The sequence below is a fragment of the Hemicordylus capensis genome, chromosome 4, assembly GCF_027244095.1.
Source record: "Hemicordylus capensis ecotype Gifberg chromosome 4, rHemCap1.1.pri, whole genome shotgun sequence".
In the NCBI taxonomy this organism is placed as follows: Eukaryota; Metazoa; Chordata; class Lepidosauria; order Squamata; family Cordylidae; genus Hemicordylus; species Hemicordylus capensis.
In genome coordinates this window covers 212,529,168-212,549,601 of record NC_069660.1, presented here as the reverse complement: position 1 = coordinate 212,549,601, position 20,434 = coordinate 212,529,168, and the positions used below count along the sequence as shown (strand labels likewise).

Genomic DNA, 20,434 nt, shown 5'->3' with positions numbered 1-20,434 from the left:
CACCCATAGGTATGTCCCACTGTGCTCAGTGGGATTTATTCCCAGAAAAGTGAACTTGGATTCCCACTTCAGGCATTTAATTGTAATGTAGTACATTAATTGTAATTTGTCATCTCTTTGTACAGTTTGTTGTATACATTTCTCTGGAATTGTAATATAAGAGTTGCAAAAAATTATATGTATAACTGAGCATCTTATATTTTATGTGTATCTTGCATTCTTTTGTCGCTCAGGCAAGAAGCATTGCAGCAGGCCTTTTGATTTCACTAACAATTCAACCAACCAAACGACAGCAATAACTATATCTCCCATAACAAAGTTCTCCACAATCATTGTTACAGTCTTGGGCCTAATACTTGCCTTAGAACTAATAGTCAAATCAACCCTAATATTACACAAACATAACAAACTATACAACTTTTCAAGCCAACTTGAGTTCCTTAACATGACTGTCCACCGCAACCTACCCAAAACAACAGTCTTTATTGGACAAAACCTCTCAACCCATGTAAACAATGTGTTATGAAAGCTCCCGGTGGGCTCTCTCTTGTTTTTCCCCAGTGGGAAAGCTTTCTGACCGACCATAGTGCCAAATGGAGCCCGGTTATAGTGACTACACATGCAAAAAAAGAGAGGGGAAAGTGGCAGGTAGAATTATGCAAGATGATGGGGAAGTTCAAACAATGATCTCCCAGAGTTCTAAAGCCACAAGGTATGGGAGGAGACGTGGTCTGGTGGTAGCAATCATGAATTTTCCCTTTGCTGAGCAGGGTGTGCCCTAGTGTGCATTTGAATGGGAGACTACATGTGAGCACTGTAGATATTTCCCCTTAGGAGATGGTGCCGCTCTGGGATGAGCAGCTGCCTGCTTGCATGCAGAAGGTTCCAAGTTCCCTCCCTGGTGGCATCTCCAAGACAGAGCTGAGAGAGACTCCCGCCTGCAACCTTGGAGAAGCCGCTGCCAGTCTGTGTAGACAATACTGAGCTAGATGGACCAATGGTCTGACTATAAGGCATAAGGCAGCTTCCTATGTTCCTAAGCAAAATGGAATCATGCCTTTGATGCTTTGGTATGTCCAGTCTTTTGTTTTTCTAAGCAGTTCCCACATGAGCATTGATCCACAACCACAGTGATCATGCCAAAGAAATGTGTCATCACAAAACAGGCAGAAATAAAATAGCCTCTCTTAGCCTTCTCTTCCATGGAAGGTCTGTCTTTCCTGGATTGGCACACTGATACTGTCCACCACTGACACAGCACTATTTGCATGTGCAGAGGAAGTGCTTGCATATTTTTATGCTACACCTTTTTCTTCCTGATCAGAGAATATACTGGAGAGTAATTGCAGTGCTGGTGGTGGCGGCAGCAGCCAGAGGGGCAGGAAGTGAAGGATACATATCAGCTGACAGAATGTCAGCAAAACATTAAGCAAAAGCACTTCCAACAACAACATGTGGTATAAAAATAGTGGCAAAAATAATAGCTGTAAGGGGGCAAGCAAGGTGGATGGACTTGATTACGACAGCAATGAATGCACCACTGCGAGACCTTAAAGGCCACATTGAAGACAGATCATCCTGGAGAGAATCTATGTGGCCACTAAGAGGCGACACCGACTTGACAGCACTCAATCAATCAATCAATCAATCAAGGGAGCAATAGCTAGAATGCTCCTGGCCTGTCCCCTAAAAATGTAAGAGTAGCATCCTTGGGAGGATTCATCCATCCACTGTGGGGCCATGAGCTGCCATGGTGGGTCTTTGGGGAGGCCAAATAGGAGGTCCCTTAGCTCAAGGTTCATTTTGGTGTGCAGCTGGGTGCATTCTATGCAGTGCATTTTTTTTAAAAAGTGCAGTGGAAACTAAGATGTTGTGCAGTTGGGCCTATAGAGTTTAATAAGGACATACTGTAGGTTGTTTCCGAAGATGTAACGGGGGGGGGGGGAGATATTGAATATTGTTTGTTTTCCATTTCATAACCTTATACAAGAAGTACATTACAGCCTTCTGTTTCTCTCGCTCATTCTTTGTGAGGCACCATCATTTTTTCTTGCTTCTCCTCTTTCTTTGTCCTTCTCATTTCCCCCTCCTTCCCTCTCTGTCACTTTCTTTCTATTCATTTGCCCTTTCCCTTCTGTTAGCAAATGCTGAAGGACGGGGATGCTTATGGATAGGGGTGGGCTGCAGCCACTGCTAGTGCAGGTTTATAATAAACCTGCATGAGTCCTCTGTTAACATCTGAGTCCTCTGTAATTCATGAAAGAGTGCAAAGGCAACAGCCACACCCACTGCATGTCCCCAACATCTGGGATTCAGCCTCTGCATCTGGAGGTTCTCTATAGCCATCCTGACTAATCGCCACAGAGGGGCCTCTCCTCCTCCATGAATGTTTCTAACCCCCTTTCAAACCCATCTAAGCCAGGGATCATCACCACACCTAGTTCCACAAGTTAATTGGCTTTCTTTTTTGTGTTTTCTGACCAGAGACAGGCCTTAGTGCTAAATGTGATGTAGAGGGATTTCCTAGCTAAGGGACTTCAGCAAGTGATTAGGTGGGAAACATGTAGGGAGCAGGGAGGGCAGGAGAGGGGTGACTCTCCCCTGGTGCTTTGACACTTTGAGCTGCACAAGACAGTGTTTGGATTCAAACCAGAACCAGCGTGGCCAGTAACAGATCTTGCGATCTCACAATCAGCCACAGAATTCTGCCATCATGGTTCCCCTTGGAGACCTGTGAGGATTCTGCAGGAGCCTCACTTAGCAGCATTCTAGATAAGCTGCAGCATCATTGATAAGTTGGCTGTCTTTGGCTGTCCGTTTATCATCAGCTTATCATCTCAGCTGTCAGGATGGGTGGCTGCTGGTCATGGGTGAACTGTAGGTAAGTCTCCGGCATGATGGGGAAGCAAAATCTAATGGCTGCCTGGACTTGGTTTTTAAAGATGCCCTGCCATTGTTTTACATGCGATTGTGCTCTCTATGTGAACTTCAGTGGTCACAAGTTCACCACCAGTATTCACACCACACACCTTCTCCTTGAAATGCAGGTGGCCCTCGAAGGTCACTTGCTGGGCTGATTTCCACTTTCTTTCTTTCTTTTTCTTTTTTTTTCTTTTAAAATTTTTTATTGGTTTTTACAATATCTTAACAATCCCGTTACATCTAATTAAGTCAATATTGACTTCCCTCCCGCTCACCACTGTATTTCTTAAGCTTGCAGGCCCTAGACCTGTGAAATGGTAGCACCCGTGAGCTACTGGCTGGCCCCTGTGGGCCCACTTGGGGTTTTTTGGGGGGTGGGTGGGCGAATCCTGCCCACCAGTTGAAGCTGACTTGAAAAGCTGCCCTCTGCCAGCACCCCCATGTTATTTCCAAGAACATGCCTAACCTTTTCTTCTTTCATGTTCCTATAGGTCTCACCCAGAGGCAGAACCAAAGTGAGTTGCTTTTCCCCCTCTTGACTCCCCTTAATGCTTTTGGTTCTGGTGTGGCCAGCTAAAGGGATGGGGGTGGAGGGGGTGGGGGTTGTTCAGACATAGCCCAAACCCAGGTAAAAGTGTGCCATCGAGTTGGTGTCGATTCCTGGTGACCACAGAGTCCTGTGGTTGTCTTTGGTAGAATATAGGAGAGGTTTACCATTGCCATCTCCCGCGCAGTGTGAGATGATGCCTTTCAGCATCTTCCTCTATTGCTGCTGCCTGATAGGTGTTTCCCATAGTCTGGGGAACATACTGGCGGGGATTCGAGTTGTCAAATTTAAACCCTCTTATTCCATTTTTTAAACAAACAAAACATCATGTATGTTCTTTCAGCTGAAGTGTCCCCTTTCTGGGGAGGGCTTTTTATGAAGTTGAAAATCTTCTCTGGAGAGGGGTGGGAAAGCTGGCCTCATATCTAAAAACTACGAGAGTGGGTCTGCCCCCCGCCCTGTCAACCAGTCAATCCCCAAGTGAAAACAATTTGAGCAAAATGCAGTGAGTGACTTTCAATAGCAATTACTTTCACTGTTCCCAGCCATGGAATCATCCAAAATTAGCAGGGCTTTCTAGAAGGATTATGGGTGAGGGCATGCTTGTGATGGCACAGCACCCCCTCGGATTACTGGGGGGACCCCTCAATTTCCTGTGATTTGCTACTAAGAATGTTTCTCCTTATCTCTGCAGGAATGAAGATGAAGATGAAGAGGGGGCACAGACTGGTAAGTGGATGACGAGAGTGCATGCTTCTTCTCAGGGCTCCGCAACCCCCCCAGGGAGTGTCTCCTTGGAGACCTGTTTCACTTTGACAATGGAGAGAGATAGGCAGACATCCATCTGATGGATGAAGGGCAGGAGGGCAAGTTCAGCCACTATCCTTTGCTGCTGGCACTTGTTGCAGCCAAAAGTGTTGGAGGAGACCAGGGGGCCCGGGCAAGTCACATCTGGAGACCCTCCCTTCTAGGAAGAGATGAGGAAAGGGCTGTGGCAGGTTTGGTCATTCTCCCTTGGAAGTGGTGCAATTCTGACAAAGCCCTGCAAGAACCCTTTGCCCACCCAGCCCCAAGACATCCTCTGGGCCTTGTTCCCCGCCTTGGAGAAGAGGAAGCTAAAGCATGCTGGTGTCTTGTTTCCAAAGCTGGTGTCTTGTTTCCTAGTCCCTTAGCTAGGACCCATGTAATTGGACAATTGGAGGATTACCTGCAAACAAGGGCAACATTTCCTGGCCAATGAGCTCTGAGATCAGTCCAAAGAGACTCTTTCTTTCTCTGATCCCAGTTTTCTGCCCCTCGGAGCTGGGCCTGCGTTCCTCAGATCATAGCTATGCTTCCTGCTTATGGCGTCCAGGCAGATTTTCAAGCCCCACCCCTACCCCCGTACATAGGTCAAAAGGCTGTAACTGGGGGTTGTTGCTTCAGCCAGAGAGCAAATGCATTGTTTAGTCCATGTGAACCATCAGCTCCCACTCTGCTCAAAGGAGAAGCCTCTTTCCTCACAAGTATGAGGAAAGAGGGCCCATAGTCCAGTAGTGGAACAAGTGCTTTGCATGCACAAGGTCTTGGGTTGAGTCTTCTTCATCTTCTGTTAAAGGATCTTAGCTAGCCAGGGAAAGGCTTCTGCCCAAGAGCGGCTGTCAGCCAGAGTAGGGCAAAGTGAGCCAGGGGTATGACTTGGTAGAAGGCAGCTGCATTGGTATGTTCAGCAGATAGAGCCTGGCCATTGCACTCCCTTCTGAAGCGTAGTTGGTGAGGGCTGTCTTGCCAGTGCTATGCAATGTATTCCTCTTCATCCCTTGCTTGTTTCCTTGGGTGGACCACCTCACCCACAATCCCAGGCTGCACCCCAGCTGGTTAACCTAGGCAGAAAGGGGAGGCAATTTCTATCAGGGCTATGGGCCATCCTCATTTCCAGATTCCTGCTTTATTTCCTCTCTTTCAGGTCATCCCAGAAATCAGGCCAATGTTGCCCCGTGTCCTGGGGGACCCATGTTGCACCATTTTCTGGGGGACCCTCTGGGGGAAGAGCCCAATGAGGCAACCTTGGTGCCAGGACCCGTTCCAGGACTTCATTTCCCTACTGACATTCTGGGGATAGAGCTCAATGAGGAAACCTCAATCCTAGGATCCCTTCCAGAACCTCGCGTCCCCACAGATATTCTGGAGGAAGAGCTCAATGAGAAAACGTTGGTGCCAGGATCCCTTCCAATACTTTGTGTCCCCGCTGACATTCTGGGGAAAGAGGTCAATGAGGACACCTCAAAGCCAGGACCTCTTCCAGGACCTCACATCATTAATGGTATCCTTGGAGAAGAGCTCAACGAGGCAACTTCGGTGCCAGGATCCCTTTCAGGACCTCTCATTTGCACTGATATTCTGGAGGAAACTCTCAAAGAGGAAACCTCGATGCCAGGATCCCTTTCAGGACCTCACATCACCAATGACATTCGAGGGGAAGAGGTCAATGAGGATACCTCAGTGCCAGGTCCTTCCATCCCCACTGGCACTCCAAAGGAAGAAGCTTTTGTGTCTGAGCCCTTACCAGAGCCTTCCATTGCTGACAATGATCTTGCACAAGAAATAGAAATCCTCACAGGATTACAGAATGACTATGTCCAGCGGCGTAAGTATTGTGGCACCTCAGAACCCTTTTGCATAGACACCCAGCACAAAGTTCAGCTGGAGTTTTGATACTCAGCCCAGATGATGGACCAAGCACTAGCACTGCCCTTTTTGCAAAAGGGCAAGCACTCAGCCTGGTCAGAGCATACAACACTTGTTCCTTTTTGCAATCTTTGTTGCAGAAATGAGGGTTCGCCGCATTTCCCAGCAGTTCCCTCGTTCTCTCCGGGCCATCAACTTGCAAATTGGACACGCACGGACAAGGCTCATCCGCAGTGAAGTTCGGCTGCAGCGGTGGGGAAAGGAAGGTACGTTTGCAGCACACCCCTGAAGTTGCTGCTGGGCTAAAAATGGCTCTTTTGCTCTCTGTTTCCTTCTCCTGAATGTTGAAATGTTTGATTTGAGTCTGCATCTAAGTTTTGGAGGGGAGGCCTGTGGGTGGGTTGTCAGTGCTTGCTGAAGTGTTACTTCGTTTTCTGTCTTTCAGGCAACCAAGCTCTGATGCCTGTAATTCAGACAGCTTCTCGTGGTGAGCAGTGAGGGCAAGTGATGGCGGGTGTGGTAGTATGCCAGCGTTTGCGGCTGACCACCTGTTGTTCTTCTCTCTTGCAGATGTTTCTGAAGGCCCTGCTGCGTGTCTCCGCCCCCCTGGGTCCGGTTCATCATCTTCTGCCTCGCTGGAAGTTGGCTCCATCCCACCCTCCGCCTCCACCTCTTCTTTCCTCCTGCATCCCCCTCCCCCTCCCCCTCCTTCCCCACTTCCACTAGAGCCGGACCTCAGCAATGTGAGAGAAACTCTCCAGAGTTTGATGGATTTGCAGTTCCATCAGCTGAATGACCGTAAGTCTCACAGAGGCAGCACCCCTTTTCCATCCTCATTGTTGTTTTACAATCTAAAACACTTATAGTCTAAAAACAGAGATGGGCAAGCAACAGAGGAAGGAGAGGGAAGTTGAGGTGGGACAAGCGGGGGAACGATGTGTATGTATTTCAGCTGCACCTCCGTAGGACCAGGGAGACGCGGGTTCGAATTCTCATTCAGCCATGAACCTCGCTGGGTGACTTTGGGCTAGTCACTTGTCCCACAGTCTAACTTAACTCTTAGGTTTGTTAGGAGGAAAAAATAACCATGTATACCTCCCTGAACTGATTGAGGAAGAGCAGAATGTGAATACTAAATTCATGAATGCTGATAATATGAATGCTAATATCAGCCCTTTTGAATTCAAGCTGGGCTGAAACAGGAAACCAAGGAGGATGACATACAATTGTGCCTATCACAATCCTTCTTATAGCATCGTCAATGTACAAGGGCAAAAGTTCCCAGCCACCAGGAACTTTTCCCGGCCACAGTCTAAAGTTTGGCTTTGGAGAGAGAAGTGAGGAAGAGGAGGAAAGCATAAGGGGCATTCAGTTCAAGCTGATGGAGCTGCCTCTGCTGAGGCATTAAGCCAAAAGCTGCACAGAGGAGGTGGGTTGCATTGGAAGGATAGGAGAGAGATGTGGGCCCACAAGAGTGGCGGTTCCAGACCCAAGAGTCAGCGAGGGAGAAGAAAAAGAGTAGTTTTAGAGAGCAGGAGACCTCCAGGTGGCTGAAGACAGAAGCTGGAGGAGCAAAAACCAACCTGACGGGGTGCAAGTTGGGGGAGGGCGGAGGATCAGTGCAGAGGGACAGGGTGGGGCATAGCCATGGAGGGTTTTCAAGGTAGAGATGAGAAGTCTGTGCTGGGCATGGAAAGGGACTAGAAGTCAGTGCAGGGACTGGTATTGTGGAGGACAGGCCCCTTGACCCTGTTTGTTTTCTTTCCTTCAAGGCCAAAGAGACCTCCACAGCTGCCAGGAATGTGTGCAAAACATCAAGGCACTGAGGGGACAGCTCCGGAGACTGCGGAGCAGACTGGCAAGGGTGGAAGCCACCATGGGGATCCTGGTTCCTCCAAGGGAGCTGGATGTTGAGGAGGAAAAAGAGGAAGACCAAAACCAGCAATAAAATGCTGCATATTTATTTTAAAAATATTAAACTTTTGTTTTAATAGGATGGGATGTAGATATAAAAGCAATAGAACATGCATATATACTGCTTAAAAATTAAAAAGTTTATTTTAAAGAAAATAAAGTTATCTTTCTTTGAATATTCTTTGGGCAGAGTTGGGTAAAAGTGTCTTTGGGTCAAACCCAGCCACAGAAAAGGCTCTATGGCCAGTCCACTTGGGGCCAAGAGATGTTCTGAGAGGTTCAAGAGGTAGCTCAAGATAGACTGCTCCTTGCCAGGAGGCTTATACAGAACTTGTCTGCCCCAATATGTATGGCTAGGAGGCCTGATTTTGGCCCTGAAGAGGGATCTGCCTCTTGTGGAAGAGGATGGCAGAGGCGTATCTAGGGAAAATAGCGCCTAGGGCAAGCACTGAAATTGCGCCCCTGTCCAAACAGGGATGATGGGACTTGTAGTCAACAACATCTGGAAATCCCTGTTAAAAGGAACACTGTACCATCTAGACATGGTTGTTGATCAAAACCTGAAAACATGAGCCATTTTTATTAAAGACTTAGAACAACAGTCAGGAGTTATATGAGGATTCCAGTGTCATTTTCTGTCTCATCTCATGCTTTTTAAAAACCATGACTTTGTCCTAAAGGATCACCTGCCCAAACTCCTGACAGCCTTTGTCTTGTGATGACAGTTGGCTCATGATGGGGTATATGTGCATTCACCACACTAGTGCTTACTTTGGCACCAGGAGGGAGGAGGATACATTAGTTTGCCACACTAGACAGAGGCATTTGCAACAGGAGCAGACAGCCAAGTTCTGCCAGGGCCAAAACCAGCCCCTGCCAGACTAAGAAATCATTGTAATTTGCCCCCTCCTGTCACAAGCAGTGTGCTGTTCTTTTATTATTGACTCTCAGATAGCCTAACTCTCAGATATCTCAGTCATGGATGGAAAATATAGGGTCAATTTACAAGAGACACATTTTCTACATGGAAGTTCAAGTTTCTTCTGTGCAGGTGTTGTGCAGAAACCCGTGTGTAGTGATCAATACATATGTATCTATTCCACACAGTTTCTTACAAAAATGACATCCCCACAGGAAATTTTGCTTCACATTAGCTAGTTCTGGGTGATAGGCAATGGACAAGAATTTCACAAAAGAATTTGGGCAGTATAAAAATATGTTAAATAAATAAAATATTTGTTTTTATCTTCTTGTAAACCTCCCAGACACATAAGTTTTGGGTTGTATAAAATATGTTAAACCAATAAAATAAAATGATGTTCCATTTACCAAGAAACACAGACAATGTAAGCATAAAGCTGGATACAATAAAGCAGGAAGAGCATCAGAGACCCTGGGCAAAAGCAAGGTCTTTTATATGTTGTTCTATATGCAAGGAACTATCAGATTTGCAAGGAAATTCCTGTCTCTAAAAGTCATTTCACTTTATGATATACATATATTTAATTAAAGGATAAGCAAAGTACAGTGTTTAAGAAGCAGACCCCTACACACCCTGCTCTTTTCCCTATGACCAGAATAGGGTCATGTTCTACTGGAATATCTCCTATGTTTATGGATAACTTTATACTGAATTTTACTCTTAATGGAAGCAAGCTAGGTGTGTTCTTTATGTTTCAAAATCTAAATCTAGATCAATTTGCTTGGATTAATATTGAACACACAAAACTTGAATCTAGATTAATTTTAACCTGCGCCTTTGAAATGAAATTACATTAATATAAATGTAAAGCTGGCTTTATTTAACTGAATGACTATTTACATTTCAATTATTTTTTGAATCATATGAAGTTCAGAATAATATCTAGTTTAACAAAAGAAATTGGTTAATTTTAATTCTGTTTCACTGAATAGAAATTTTTGGCAGTTTGAGGGAAGCAAATGTTTATATCAATTGCAAACATCTTGTATTTTTAGAGCTAAATGGCTATTTCGTACAATGTGTTGGATGTAGAGAATTTTGAATTCATAAAAATGAAAGTGTAAATCAGCTTTCTCAGTTTAAAAGCTGCACCTACCAAAATTCCCTTCCTCCATATACAACTAAAAGGAAGGCACTTTCTCCTCTTTTGCAGCTGAGCACTCGATCTGCAGCCCAGTTCCTTCCTTTTCCCCACCAGCAATGGGTTTTCCCTTCTTCTATACAGTCAAGGCTTCCTTTCTCTTCCTTGAACTCACCCTCTTCTTGTAGGATTTCCTTTGAAAAACCTCCTGCCTTGCAAACTGCAAGCCACAACTGCTCACAGGTTGGAAAATGCAAACACAAGTTGTTTTTTTAACAAGAAGGAGGCGGGACAGGATGGAACGTGGAGAGCATTCACATTTCTGGACCTCTCTAGGCACGAACTCTCTGTTCACTTAACCCTTTCAGCCTCTCCTGAAAAACTAGTTTGTTGCAGTTCTCTTACATTTTTTTTAATTGTATACATTTTTAAAAAGAAACAAACATCTTCCGCGGGGGCAGGGAGGAAGCATCAGCCTGAGAAAGCACCAGTCAGATATAATTTCTTTGAGACTACTTGAGAGCAGGCGGGGCACAGGCAATTTACTTACTTTGGACTCTGGGGTGGGTCAGGACTTGCAGCAAGAACATAAGACGAGACAGCAGGGCAGGAAGTCGCAGAGATTGCAAATGGGAACAAGCAACCCCGCCCAAGTTACTAGGATTCCCCCTCCCCAGCACTTGTCAGTGTTTGCTGCCTGAAAGGAAGCCCTCAAATGACTCTGAAGAGCTTGCTCAGGCTCCTCGGAGCTTGAGGCCATGCCCCCTTAGATGTCACATGCAAAGGGGAGGGGCCTCAAGCTCCTGGCTCTGGCTCTTTGGAGCTTGAAGCCACGCCCCCTTTAACACCACATGCAAAGGGGGCGTGGCCTTGAGCTCCAAAGAGCGTGAGCCAGCTCTTTGGAGTCATTTCAGTCAGAGCTTGCTGGCTGAAAGCAACTATTCTTCCTTTCTCTCCCTCTCCGGAGGAAGAGAAAGGGGAATAGACGCTTTCAGCCAGCAAACCCTGGCCGAAATAACGCAAGTGCTTGCTGGGGGGTGGGCGCCTCTCCGGACCTCAGTTAGGGTGGGGGCGGGGCATGGCAGGCTGTTTGAGCCCTCCCTGCAATGGCGCCCAGGGCACGTGCTCTGCCTGCCCCACCCTCGTTACTCCCCTGGAGGATGGAGTGGTGATGCAGAAGGGGAAGCTTGATTTAGGGCAGGGCTGCACAACACCAGCCCTCCAGCTGCTGTTTGACTACAGTTCCCATCAACCCTGACTATTGGCTAGTGCGACGGGGGACTATGGGAGCTGTAACCCAACAACAGCTGGAAGGCCCAAGTGGTGCAGCCCTGGGTTAGGTGAACCACTCAGAGCTGCTGAGTGGCAGGAATAATGGAAACGAGGCCTAGTGTTCCAAATGGGAAGGAGGCCAAACGTTATTCTCCAGCCCCCTTATTTTCCACCAAGAGCCAAAGCAGCAGCTAGAGGCTTGGATCCAGGCAAAGAGTCAAGCTGAGTGACTGATTTGGCCCGGGGGGAGCAGCTAGGAGGTGCCCCCCCATTTCCTTTGCAGGAAGAAAAGCCATGGGGGTGGCTCTCTGTGGAGCATGACACTCCCAGCAGAGAACAAACAAGGCAACCTCCATATCGGCCTCCTCCCAGGTCCTTCCGGCCCTGCTGATCTTCCAAGGAAAGAACCAAAAGAAGCAACCTCCATATCAGATCCCCTTCAAGGATGTTCCATCCCTGCTGATCTTCCAAGGAAAGAACCAAAAGAAGCACCCTCTGTATTAGGCCCTCTCCCAGGGCCTTCCATCCCTGCTGAGACTCAGAGAAAAGGACCTAAAGAGGCAAACTCTGCATCGGGTCCCCATCCAGGACATCCCATCCCTGCTATGAGCAATCTCCCAAGTATGGGCAATCCACACTTGGGGGAAAGAACTCAAAGAGACAGGAGAGGACCTCTATATCATGGAAGCTCTGCACCAGACCTCCACCCAGGGCAATCCATCCCTGTTGATAGTTCTGCAAGAGGAGAGAGAAGGAAAGCCTGAATTGGAACACTTGTCACTGCAGATGCTAGATTTGATATGACTATGAAATAAGACAGCAATGCAGGAAATGCTGCATTTGAGCCTATCTTAGCTACACAGCTCAGTGACCAAATGCCTGTCCTTGACCATCTCTAAGAGCCCTTAAAGATGGTCAAGCTCAAAGACATGTTTGCTCTTGATGCTCATCGTGCATGCACTGGGAAGAGTCATTAGAATCAACAGAAGGTGCCTTGTGAATGGGATACATTGGGCTTAGTACCTAGAAAAACACTTTAGCATAAGAGTGCTGTGTCCATGAATGCAGTAATACAAAGAGGTGATGTTTCAAACAAATGGTGAGCCTGAATCACACAGCTCTAGGAAACTACTTTGTTACTCTGACAATGATTCAGGAATATCATCCAATCTTCAACGTCGGGTTCATTTGAAAAGTGAAGAGAGAGTTTCTGTAATCCTGGCACCATTATTACATTTTATTAACATTATGCTAATTAACTCGACAGGCATACATTGATTTTCTTGAAAGGATTCAATATCCTGGCCCAGAATGACCAACATTTAATCTACTAAAGTTTAGTATACTATAGGACTGTTTTGGATGCTCTTTAGTAATCATTGAACTACTTTAATAGAATTTCCTTATTCTGCTGAACCAGATGGCTGAATTCTGAAAGCACATTAAGCTAATAGTTTCTCCCCTCCACCGCCCCTCTTCTTCTGATAGCGAATAGTTAGTTCATATCTTTATCAATATATGCCAGCCCAGGACCGACTCCAAAAGTAAATGGGATATTTGGCCCAGGGGTTGGGGAGCCAACAAATGAGCAACTGAAAGTCCCTTGCTGTTGCCTAGCAACTAATACACATCCCTTTTCCTTGGCTCAGCAAAATTGTGCCAAATCAGATCTTGACATGGCTATCACAAGCTACTACACACCTAACCATGATAGTGACTGGAACAAGGCAAGAAAGGATGCATCTTGTCAAGAGAAAGACACATTGCCTGCATTCCTCCACAGGATGTCCCGGCACTCTCTGTGTAGGGACTGAAGTGTCCAGCTATTAAAAAATACTTGATTTGACTTAACTTCCCGTTAACAGAAGCTCTGCTCACAATCACAGCGACAATGAAGTCAGCTGACCCACTACCAGTGACTTTGGTAAAAGCAGTTCTGGAATGGCAGATTGCAGAAGCATTGTGGGTGGGTTGCCAAACTGCTGCTAGTGGGTGAAGATACAACACAGTAGTGGGTGAGGATACAGTGCAGTACAAGGAGATGAGGAGTGTTCACCTGTGAGCAAGACACTGGAAAGTATGTCCCCAGACTGAGTCCACCTGGAGAAGGAGGTCTGGAGATCATGAAAGATTGGATGTTGCGTAGCAAAGAGAGATTTAATTCAGACAAGACAGATGTACATGTGACCAGTAGGAGAAAACCCTGAACTGGCCAGCAACACACCTAAAAATTCTAGCTTTTGAATCTAAACACCCAGAGACAGAAATTTGGGGCAGTCTACAAATTTGAAAATAAATAAATAAGTAACTTCTGGAAACCCAGTGACAAACTGAAAACTGAGCAGCACAAATAACTTTAAGCATAATTTGCTGTGGGTTATACAGCTGATATATACTACAACTCTGATTTGTCATGGGCACTGGGGTGGGGGCGGACAGGGGTTGGGTCAGCCCCCCTCCCCGATTGAGAATTCCCCATTGAATTAAATGGGGATTACTCCCAGGTAAGTAGTTATAGGATTGCAGATTTTGACCCCCCTGCAAAAAGTCTTGCAGATGCTCATATTATCAGCAGTGGCATTGCTGCTTTCAAGAGTTATGCTTCACTTTGGGACTCTAAAACTGTGGCCGCATTCACACATAACGGATGACCAGAGTTGGAGGGGGCTGCGGTTTCCTTACCATTACATCTGAACCCAGCCAATTCCAGTCCTGTCGGCAATGCGACCTGAGGTCATGCTGATGAGACTCCAGTTTGAACCTTCGGTTTGGAGCGAGGTTTAGCTGCTTCAAACCGAGGGTCAAGGTACCTTTTCATCTGAATGTGGCACTGGAGGCTGCATTTGGTTGAACTAGAGTTGAGGGAGGATGCCCCTATCTCTCCCTCCCCGATTGGCTGTGCAGGCTATCCTTCTGTAAAGAAGGAAGCCTGCACAACCAGCTCCCCCACCTCGCTGCAGTCTTGCTGACTGCAGAAAGGATGCTTTCCTGAACGTCCAAATTCAGATAGGAGGGGGGAGGGACACAGAATCACGGGTCCATTCACGTTGCTTGTGAATGTGGTCTGTATCTCAAGGACCTCCTAGAAATCCGACATCTGGGACTTCTCTGGAAAACACAGTCCCTGTACACAGTGTGCCAGCCTTCCTTTTCTACTGTGTCGCTATGTACCAAATGTTCTCTTAAATTCCTTGTCCTCTTGTAAATAATAAGTGGCTTCTCCTTGCAGGCATGTATGCCCTGTAGAATTTGCCAATGCTGCTGATTTTTTTTTTTTTTTTTGCTATACTCATGGAGTCAAAGGTCAAATTGAAAACCACAGATTTTGGTGTAGATTTTGGATTTTTAACCCTAACTAGTTCTTTCCTGTTCATGGCAAGCCCTTTGTTTTTGGCAGCTTTTATTGTCTTCCTTGGAAAACTTCTAGCCGCTAAGCTGATTTCCAACTTTTCTGCTTCCAACAGGAAATGGGAACTTTCAGAATAATTCCTTCTCAAATGTAAAAACTGACCATAAGGCAAATTGTTTCTTATGTGTTTAGGATGTGAACTATCATATTGCAAATATGTATTTCTATCCATGGACTTCTTACCAATAGTGGTGTTTAGACTTCCTTCCTCTTTACATACAAGAACATCCAAATAGTTCATACATCTTAAATCATATTGCATCTCAAATATCAAATTGGTATCTCTGTTATTGGGCCAACTATTGAAATCTCTTAATTGGTTCACATTGCCATGACATAAAACAAAGACGTTATCTATATAGCTACCAAAGAATCAAAACGTTCAGAAATGGATTATGTGAGAAAATGTGTTTGTTCTCAAAGTTATACATATTTAAGTTTGCCAATTCTGGTGCCATGGTGGACCCCATAGCTGTCCCTTTGGTTTACAAATAGTATTTACCATTAAAAGAGAAAAAGTTTTGAAATAACACATTCTCTGCCAAAGACATAATGAAATGAGTGTGGGTATATTTTGTCTGTTCTGTTAAGCGTATTTTCAATGATCATAAATGCCTCATGTTGAGGAATACTCATATATAAAGATTTTATATCTAAAGTGACCAAAATGTCCTCTTCCTGTACATAATTGTAGATAATTTATTGATAAAAATCAATCAAATCTCATATATATGATCTCATTATTGATAAAAAGGTTTTAAGAAATCGTCCACATATTGGGAGAATGGTTCCAAAACAGAATTATTGGTGGATATTATAGGATGCCCTGGTGGTAGAAACCCAGTTTTGTGTATCTTAGTTAAAATATACAACACCAGTGTTCTTGGCTTATACAAAAATTCATATTCACGTATTGTGATATTTCCCATCCCTAGATCTTTCTCTAGAATTACCCTGATTTTAGGCTGTATGGAAATTAACGGAATTTTGGCACATAATTGATATGTAGGAACATAGGAACATAGGAAACTGCCATATACTGAGTCAGACCATTGGTCTATCTAACTCAGTATTGTCTTCACAGACTGACAGCAGCTTCTCCAAGGTTGCAGGCAGGAATTTCTCTCAGCCCTATCTTGGAGAAGCCAGGGAGGGAACTTGAAACCTTCTGCTCTTCCCAGAGTGGCTTCATCCCCTGAGGGAATATATTGCAGTGCTCACACATCAAGTCTCCCATTCATATGCAACCAGGGAAGACCCTGCTTAGCTATGGGGACAAGTCATGCTTGCTACCACAAGACCAGCTCTCCTCTCCTAATGTAGTTAAGTCAGATAATTGGTGATACACTTCTTTTTCATAATCTGATCTGTTAAGTATCACTATGGCTCCACACTTGTCTGATTCTTTTATAATTATATCGGAGTCTATGGATAATTTATGAAATGTCATTCATTCAGTCTTACTGATATTGTGCCATTTGGGTACAATCTCTTTCCAACAATTCTAGTTGATTGATTGATTAAGTGCTGTAGTTGAAAACCAATGGCTATCTGTCATTTTCTTTTCTGAGTCTGTATCCTGTATTGATTGATTGATTAAGTGCTGTCAAATCGGTGTCGATTCTTAGAGACCACATAGATAGATTATCTCCAGGATGATCTGTCTTCAACTTGGCCTTTAAGGTCTCGCAGTGGTGCATTCATTGCTGTCATAATGGAGTCCATCCACCTTGTTGATGGTCATCCTCTTCTTCCATTTCCTTCAACTTTTCCCAGCATTATGGACTTCTCAAGAGAGCTGGGTCTTCGCATAATGTGGCCAAAGTATGATAGTTTGAACCTGGTCATTTGTGCCCCGAATGAAAATTCTGGATTGATTTGTTTTATGATCCATTAGTTTGTTTTCCTAGCTGTCCATGGTATCCTCAAAAGTCTTCTCCAGCAACGAAGTGCAAAAGTTCCAATGCTTTTTTTTATCTTGCATCTTCAAAGTCCAGCTTTCACATCCATAGAGTGCCATGGGGAAAACCATTGTCCGGATGATTCTAATCTTTGTAGGTCATCACATCACGGCATCTAAATATCCTTTCCAAGGCCTTCATTGTAACCCTACCAAGTGCTAGTCTTCGGTGTATTTCTTGACTGCTGGATCCTTTACTGTTGACGGTCAATCCTAAAAGGCAGAAGCTACCCAGAACTTCAATGTCTTCATTGTCAATTCTGAGGTTGGTTGCTGTACCAGTTGTCATTAATTTAGTCTTCTTTACATTTAGTTGTAGTCCCATTTTTTCACTGTGCTCCTTGACTTTCATTACTAGAGCTTTCATGCATTTGTTTATTTTGGCCCAAAGCCAGCATATACTAGAGCTTGCAGATCATCCGCATTCTTAGCTATCATAGTGGTGTCATCAGCGTAGCACAGGTTATTGATGTTTCTTCTTTCAACTTTAAAACCATGCTCATCTTTCCCAATCCACCTTCTCTCAGTATATGCTCAGCAGATAAATTGAATAAAGAAGGAGAAAGTATACAGTCTAGTCTTACTGCTTTGCCAATCTGGAACCAGTCTATTTCACCATTTTCCATCTGAACTGTGGCTTCCTGTCCTGTCTATAGGTTTCTCATGAGAATAATGAGATGCTCTGGGACACCCATTTTCCTAAAGATATTCCACAACTTGACATGGTCAACAGAATCAAAAGCTTTTTTGTAGTCAATAAAGCACATATTGACTTTCTGGTATTATTGTCTATCCCAGTTATCCAGCATGCTTCAGCAATGATGTCTCTTGTTTGTTGACCTTTTCTGAAACCAGCTTGAACAGGACCAGAGCAGGGCAGGCTGGGCCTGGCAGGCTGGGCTGTGCACATGGCTGGAGATGCAGGCCACTGGCTGACGGGGGAGTGGGAGTTGAAGAATCATTTCTATGAGCGGCAGACAAACCAACATTCAGGGGCCAAGAGGAGCAGTCCACCCACCACTACCCAGGACAAACTCTTACTCACCACCGCTATGGAGTCCAATATTAAAGATTGCAAATCTCGATATAGTAATAAATAAAGATTCAAAGTAATAAAGTTCCCCCACACACACACGTCTTTGGGCAGAGAGCAGTTGCTACTAGCACTGCTCAACCAAAATGGTGTTTCACTCTCTGTTTGCCTTGCCTCTCAATAGCAAAGACCTCTCCCCTCTGGCCATTCTGATTGGCTGCCAGAGCAGTCAATCAAAATGATGAAATGTGATTGGCTGGCCAGCCTTTGAATTGGCTACTACCTCATGAATATTTAAATAAGCCCAATAAAACATGTGGTGTTTCAGTATAGTGCTACCGACACCCACTCTGTGAAAATATTGCAGCAGGCAGGCTGCAAGCAGGGAACAGGGCAGCACAATCTGGGAGGCAGAGTGGGAGGCAAACAACTGCTGACTTGGACAAATTTTGGGGTGGGCACCACCCACTCTGCCCAGTGAGGCTCCTCCCCTGTTGTAGACAATACTGAACGAGACAGGCTAATGGTCTGATTTGGTATAAGGCACCCTTCTATGTTCATCTGTATGTATCACGGAGAAAATGTCCTTACATAGTTTCTGTTTTTAATGGTGTGAAGGGTCCCTGTAAAAGTAATCATGGAAATTATCTCTAAATAGGCAGTTCTGAAGGTTTTCCCTAGATTGCTTTCATTGACTTTGGGAAACTCGCCAGGAGATTAATGAACTTTTCAGAGTAACATCTGTAACAAAGTCGCTCTGGCAAACATGCTGCTTCTAGGTTTAGGCAGCTGTTCAAGCCTTTCATAAAGAGAGAGAGAACTCAAAATACAAATATGTTAAACTGACTATTAGTAAGCGCCTTAAGAGGTTAGTTTCAACATCCCCAAACAGCTGGCAGGACATTCCGAGGCAAAGTCTAAAGGAGCCAGCCAACTGTGGTTATATGGTTGTCCAATTGTTACATAACAACTTGAGAAAGAGTGACTCTCAATTCCTAAACAGGTCTCAGAGCTCAGTGGCAACATCTTGGAGAATATATCACTGGCCGAGATAATACCAGGGCGCTTTCCAGATTACACACTACAGCAGGGGTGAAATGCTTCAGCTTGGCAGGATCGTTTTGAAAACAACCCCCAGACTCTCAAACTCCTACATTGGGAAAATACAGCTATTTTTCTGCAACGGACTTGCAATGTTGTAGCACTAGAATGCAAAGATAAAATCCAAAATAAGGCATCGGAAATGTGAACAGCACCTTGCTGTCAGCATAGGGACTGCAGTATCACAATACAGGAAGTACGGAAGCACACTTAGCAGATCTAGTTGTAGGGTTTAATCTGGAAAGCACCCAGGAAGCAACAGTTCTGAGACTGTATGATTTGAACTAATCTAATCAACATATATAGGACTGCAACATATGTAGCAATACTAAATGTTGCTGTTTAGAATACTGATGTAGGTTGCCAATATTCATATCTAGCAACTAATAATAGCAGCAGCATGTAGAGAACTATATTTAGGTTAGATTGTGCCATTTTTGGAAATTACATCTGCTGATGCTTATTCATACTGTTGCCTGTGCAATGCAGATACTTCCTGTGAAGATGCATGAGGCATTTTGAATGTTGAGAAAAAACATATGATGAGAGATATTTAGAAGTGCTAACTGCCTATAACAAACCACGGGCACAGTGAAGATCCAAGCTGCTTTAAACTTGATGTTTGGTGGCAAACCATGCATAGGATGTGGTTACTGCCATCCATCCACATAGAACTGGACTGATCATGCCCCTCTGCATATGACAACCACAGGCCCACTAGGGTTTCCTGTCCTACTGGTATTTCTTTGAATGTCTTAGCTTCAACTTCCTACTCTAATATCTTGCTTGCAATGCTAACAATAAGATGAGAGAGACTGTGCCCTATTTTGAATCAGACCATTGGTCCACGTAGCCCAGTATGTCTATTCTGAGTTTTAGTCCTGTTCTGAGAAACAAAGTTCTAAGAAGCAAAGGACTGAACTGGAGATCTTTGGTGTGCATAACATGGGCTCTACCACTGAGCCTGCATCTTCATATGGTCAAAAGCTTCAAGAAACATTAGTCAGGGGAGAAATACTGATTGTCACAGCAATATTAGCAATATCTCTGTCATCTGGATTTTGAAAAGAAATGCATAAACAGTTTTGCCTAGAGATGATGTTGACAAGTTTCATATCTTCAAACACCTAGTTAGATGCATGATTAGGTGCATGATTTATATGCATTTATTATACTTGTTCAGCTATTCAAATTGCCATAAATGGTGTATGTTGTCGGCTGAAAGACATCACATTGCCAAATTCTACAGTTAGCCAACAGGCATAGTCAACAGGGTCCAAAGCAAAACCTCACAGCATCAGGTTATGAAACCAACCAATATATAAACTGAAATGGCAGTTTCAGTATCGTTTTAGTAATCTTGTTGCTATAATAGACTGCAGTGTTCCAACTTGCATTTCAAGAACCTATGAAAGAAGCAAGAAGAATTCATTATTAGCAGATGCATATATATATGCAATGAAGTTGCTCACGTAACCTTTTCTTTTATTATGTGTTTCATCTACAAGTGTTTTGAGTATAAGCAAACAGACAGAGGGTTAGGTAC

The 20,434-nt window shown here is 44.6% G+C and overlaps 1 protein-coding gene and 1 long non-coding RNA gene across 4 annotated transcripts in view; one reads left to right on the top strand and one right to left on the bottom strand.

Moving 5' to 3' along the window:
• The first annotated feature begins 2,765 nt into the window (after positions 1-2,765).
• LOC128324202 (uncharacterized) lies at positions 2,766-8,182 on the top strand. The gene is made up of 8 exons (XM_053248438.1): positions 2,766-2,881; positions 3,414-3,437; positions 4,164-4,198; positions 5,415-6,095; positions 6,277-6,402; positions 6,582-6,623; positions 6,707-6,934; positions 7,909-8,182. Exons 1-8 carry the CDS (start codon positions 2,850-2,852, stop codon positions 8,082-8,084), a joined length of 1,344 nt encoding a protein of 447 aa, XP_053104413.1. The 5' UTR covers positions 2,766-2,849; the 3' UTR covers positions 8,085-8,182.
• Positions 8,183-15,477: 7,295 nt separating this feature from the next.
• Positions 15,478-20,434, bottom strand: part of LOC128324734 (uncharacterized) — a 57,802-nt gene continuing 52,845 nt past the window's right edge. For all 3 annotated transcript variants that reach the window (XR_008307065.1, XR_008307063.1, XR_008307066.1), the window contains exon 5: positions 15,478-20,294. This is a non-coding gene — a long non-coding RNA (uncharacterized LOC128324734). The remainder of the gene's footprint in view (positions 20,295-20,434) is intronic.

What these genes read in the sequence shown, in the direction of transcription:
- LOC128324202 (XM_053248438.1), top strand. Translation starts at nt 2,850, where the DNA reads ATGGGTGGCTGCTGGTCATGGGTGAACTGTAG. An exon ending in TGGTCATGGGTGAACTGTAG is followed by an intron (nt 2,882 to 3,413) that starts GTAAGTCTCCGG and finishes ATGTTCCTATAG; the next exon opens with GTCTCACCCAGAGGCAGAAC. An exon ending in CACCCAGAGGCAGAACCAAA is followed by an intron (nt 3,438 to 4,163) that starts GTGAGTTGCTTT and finishes TTATCTCTGCAG; the next exon opens with GAATGAAGATGAAGATGAAG.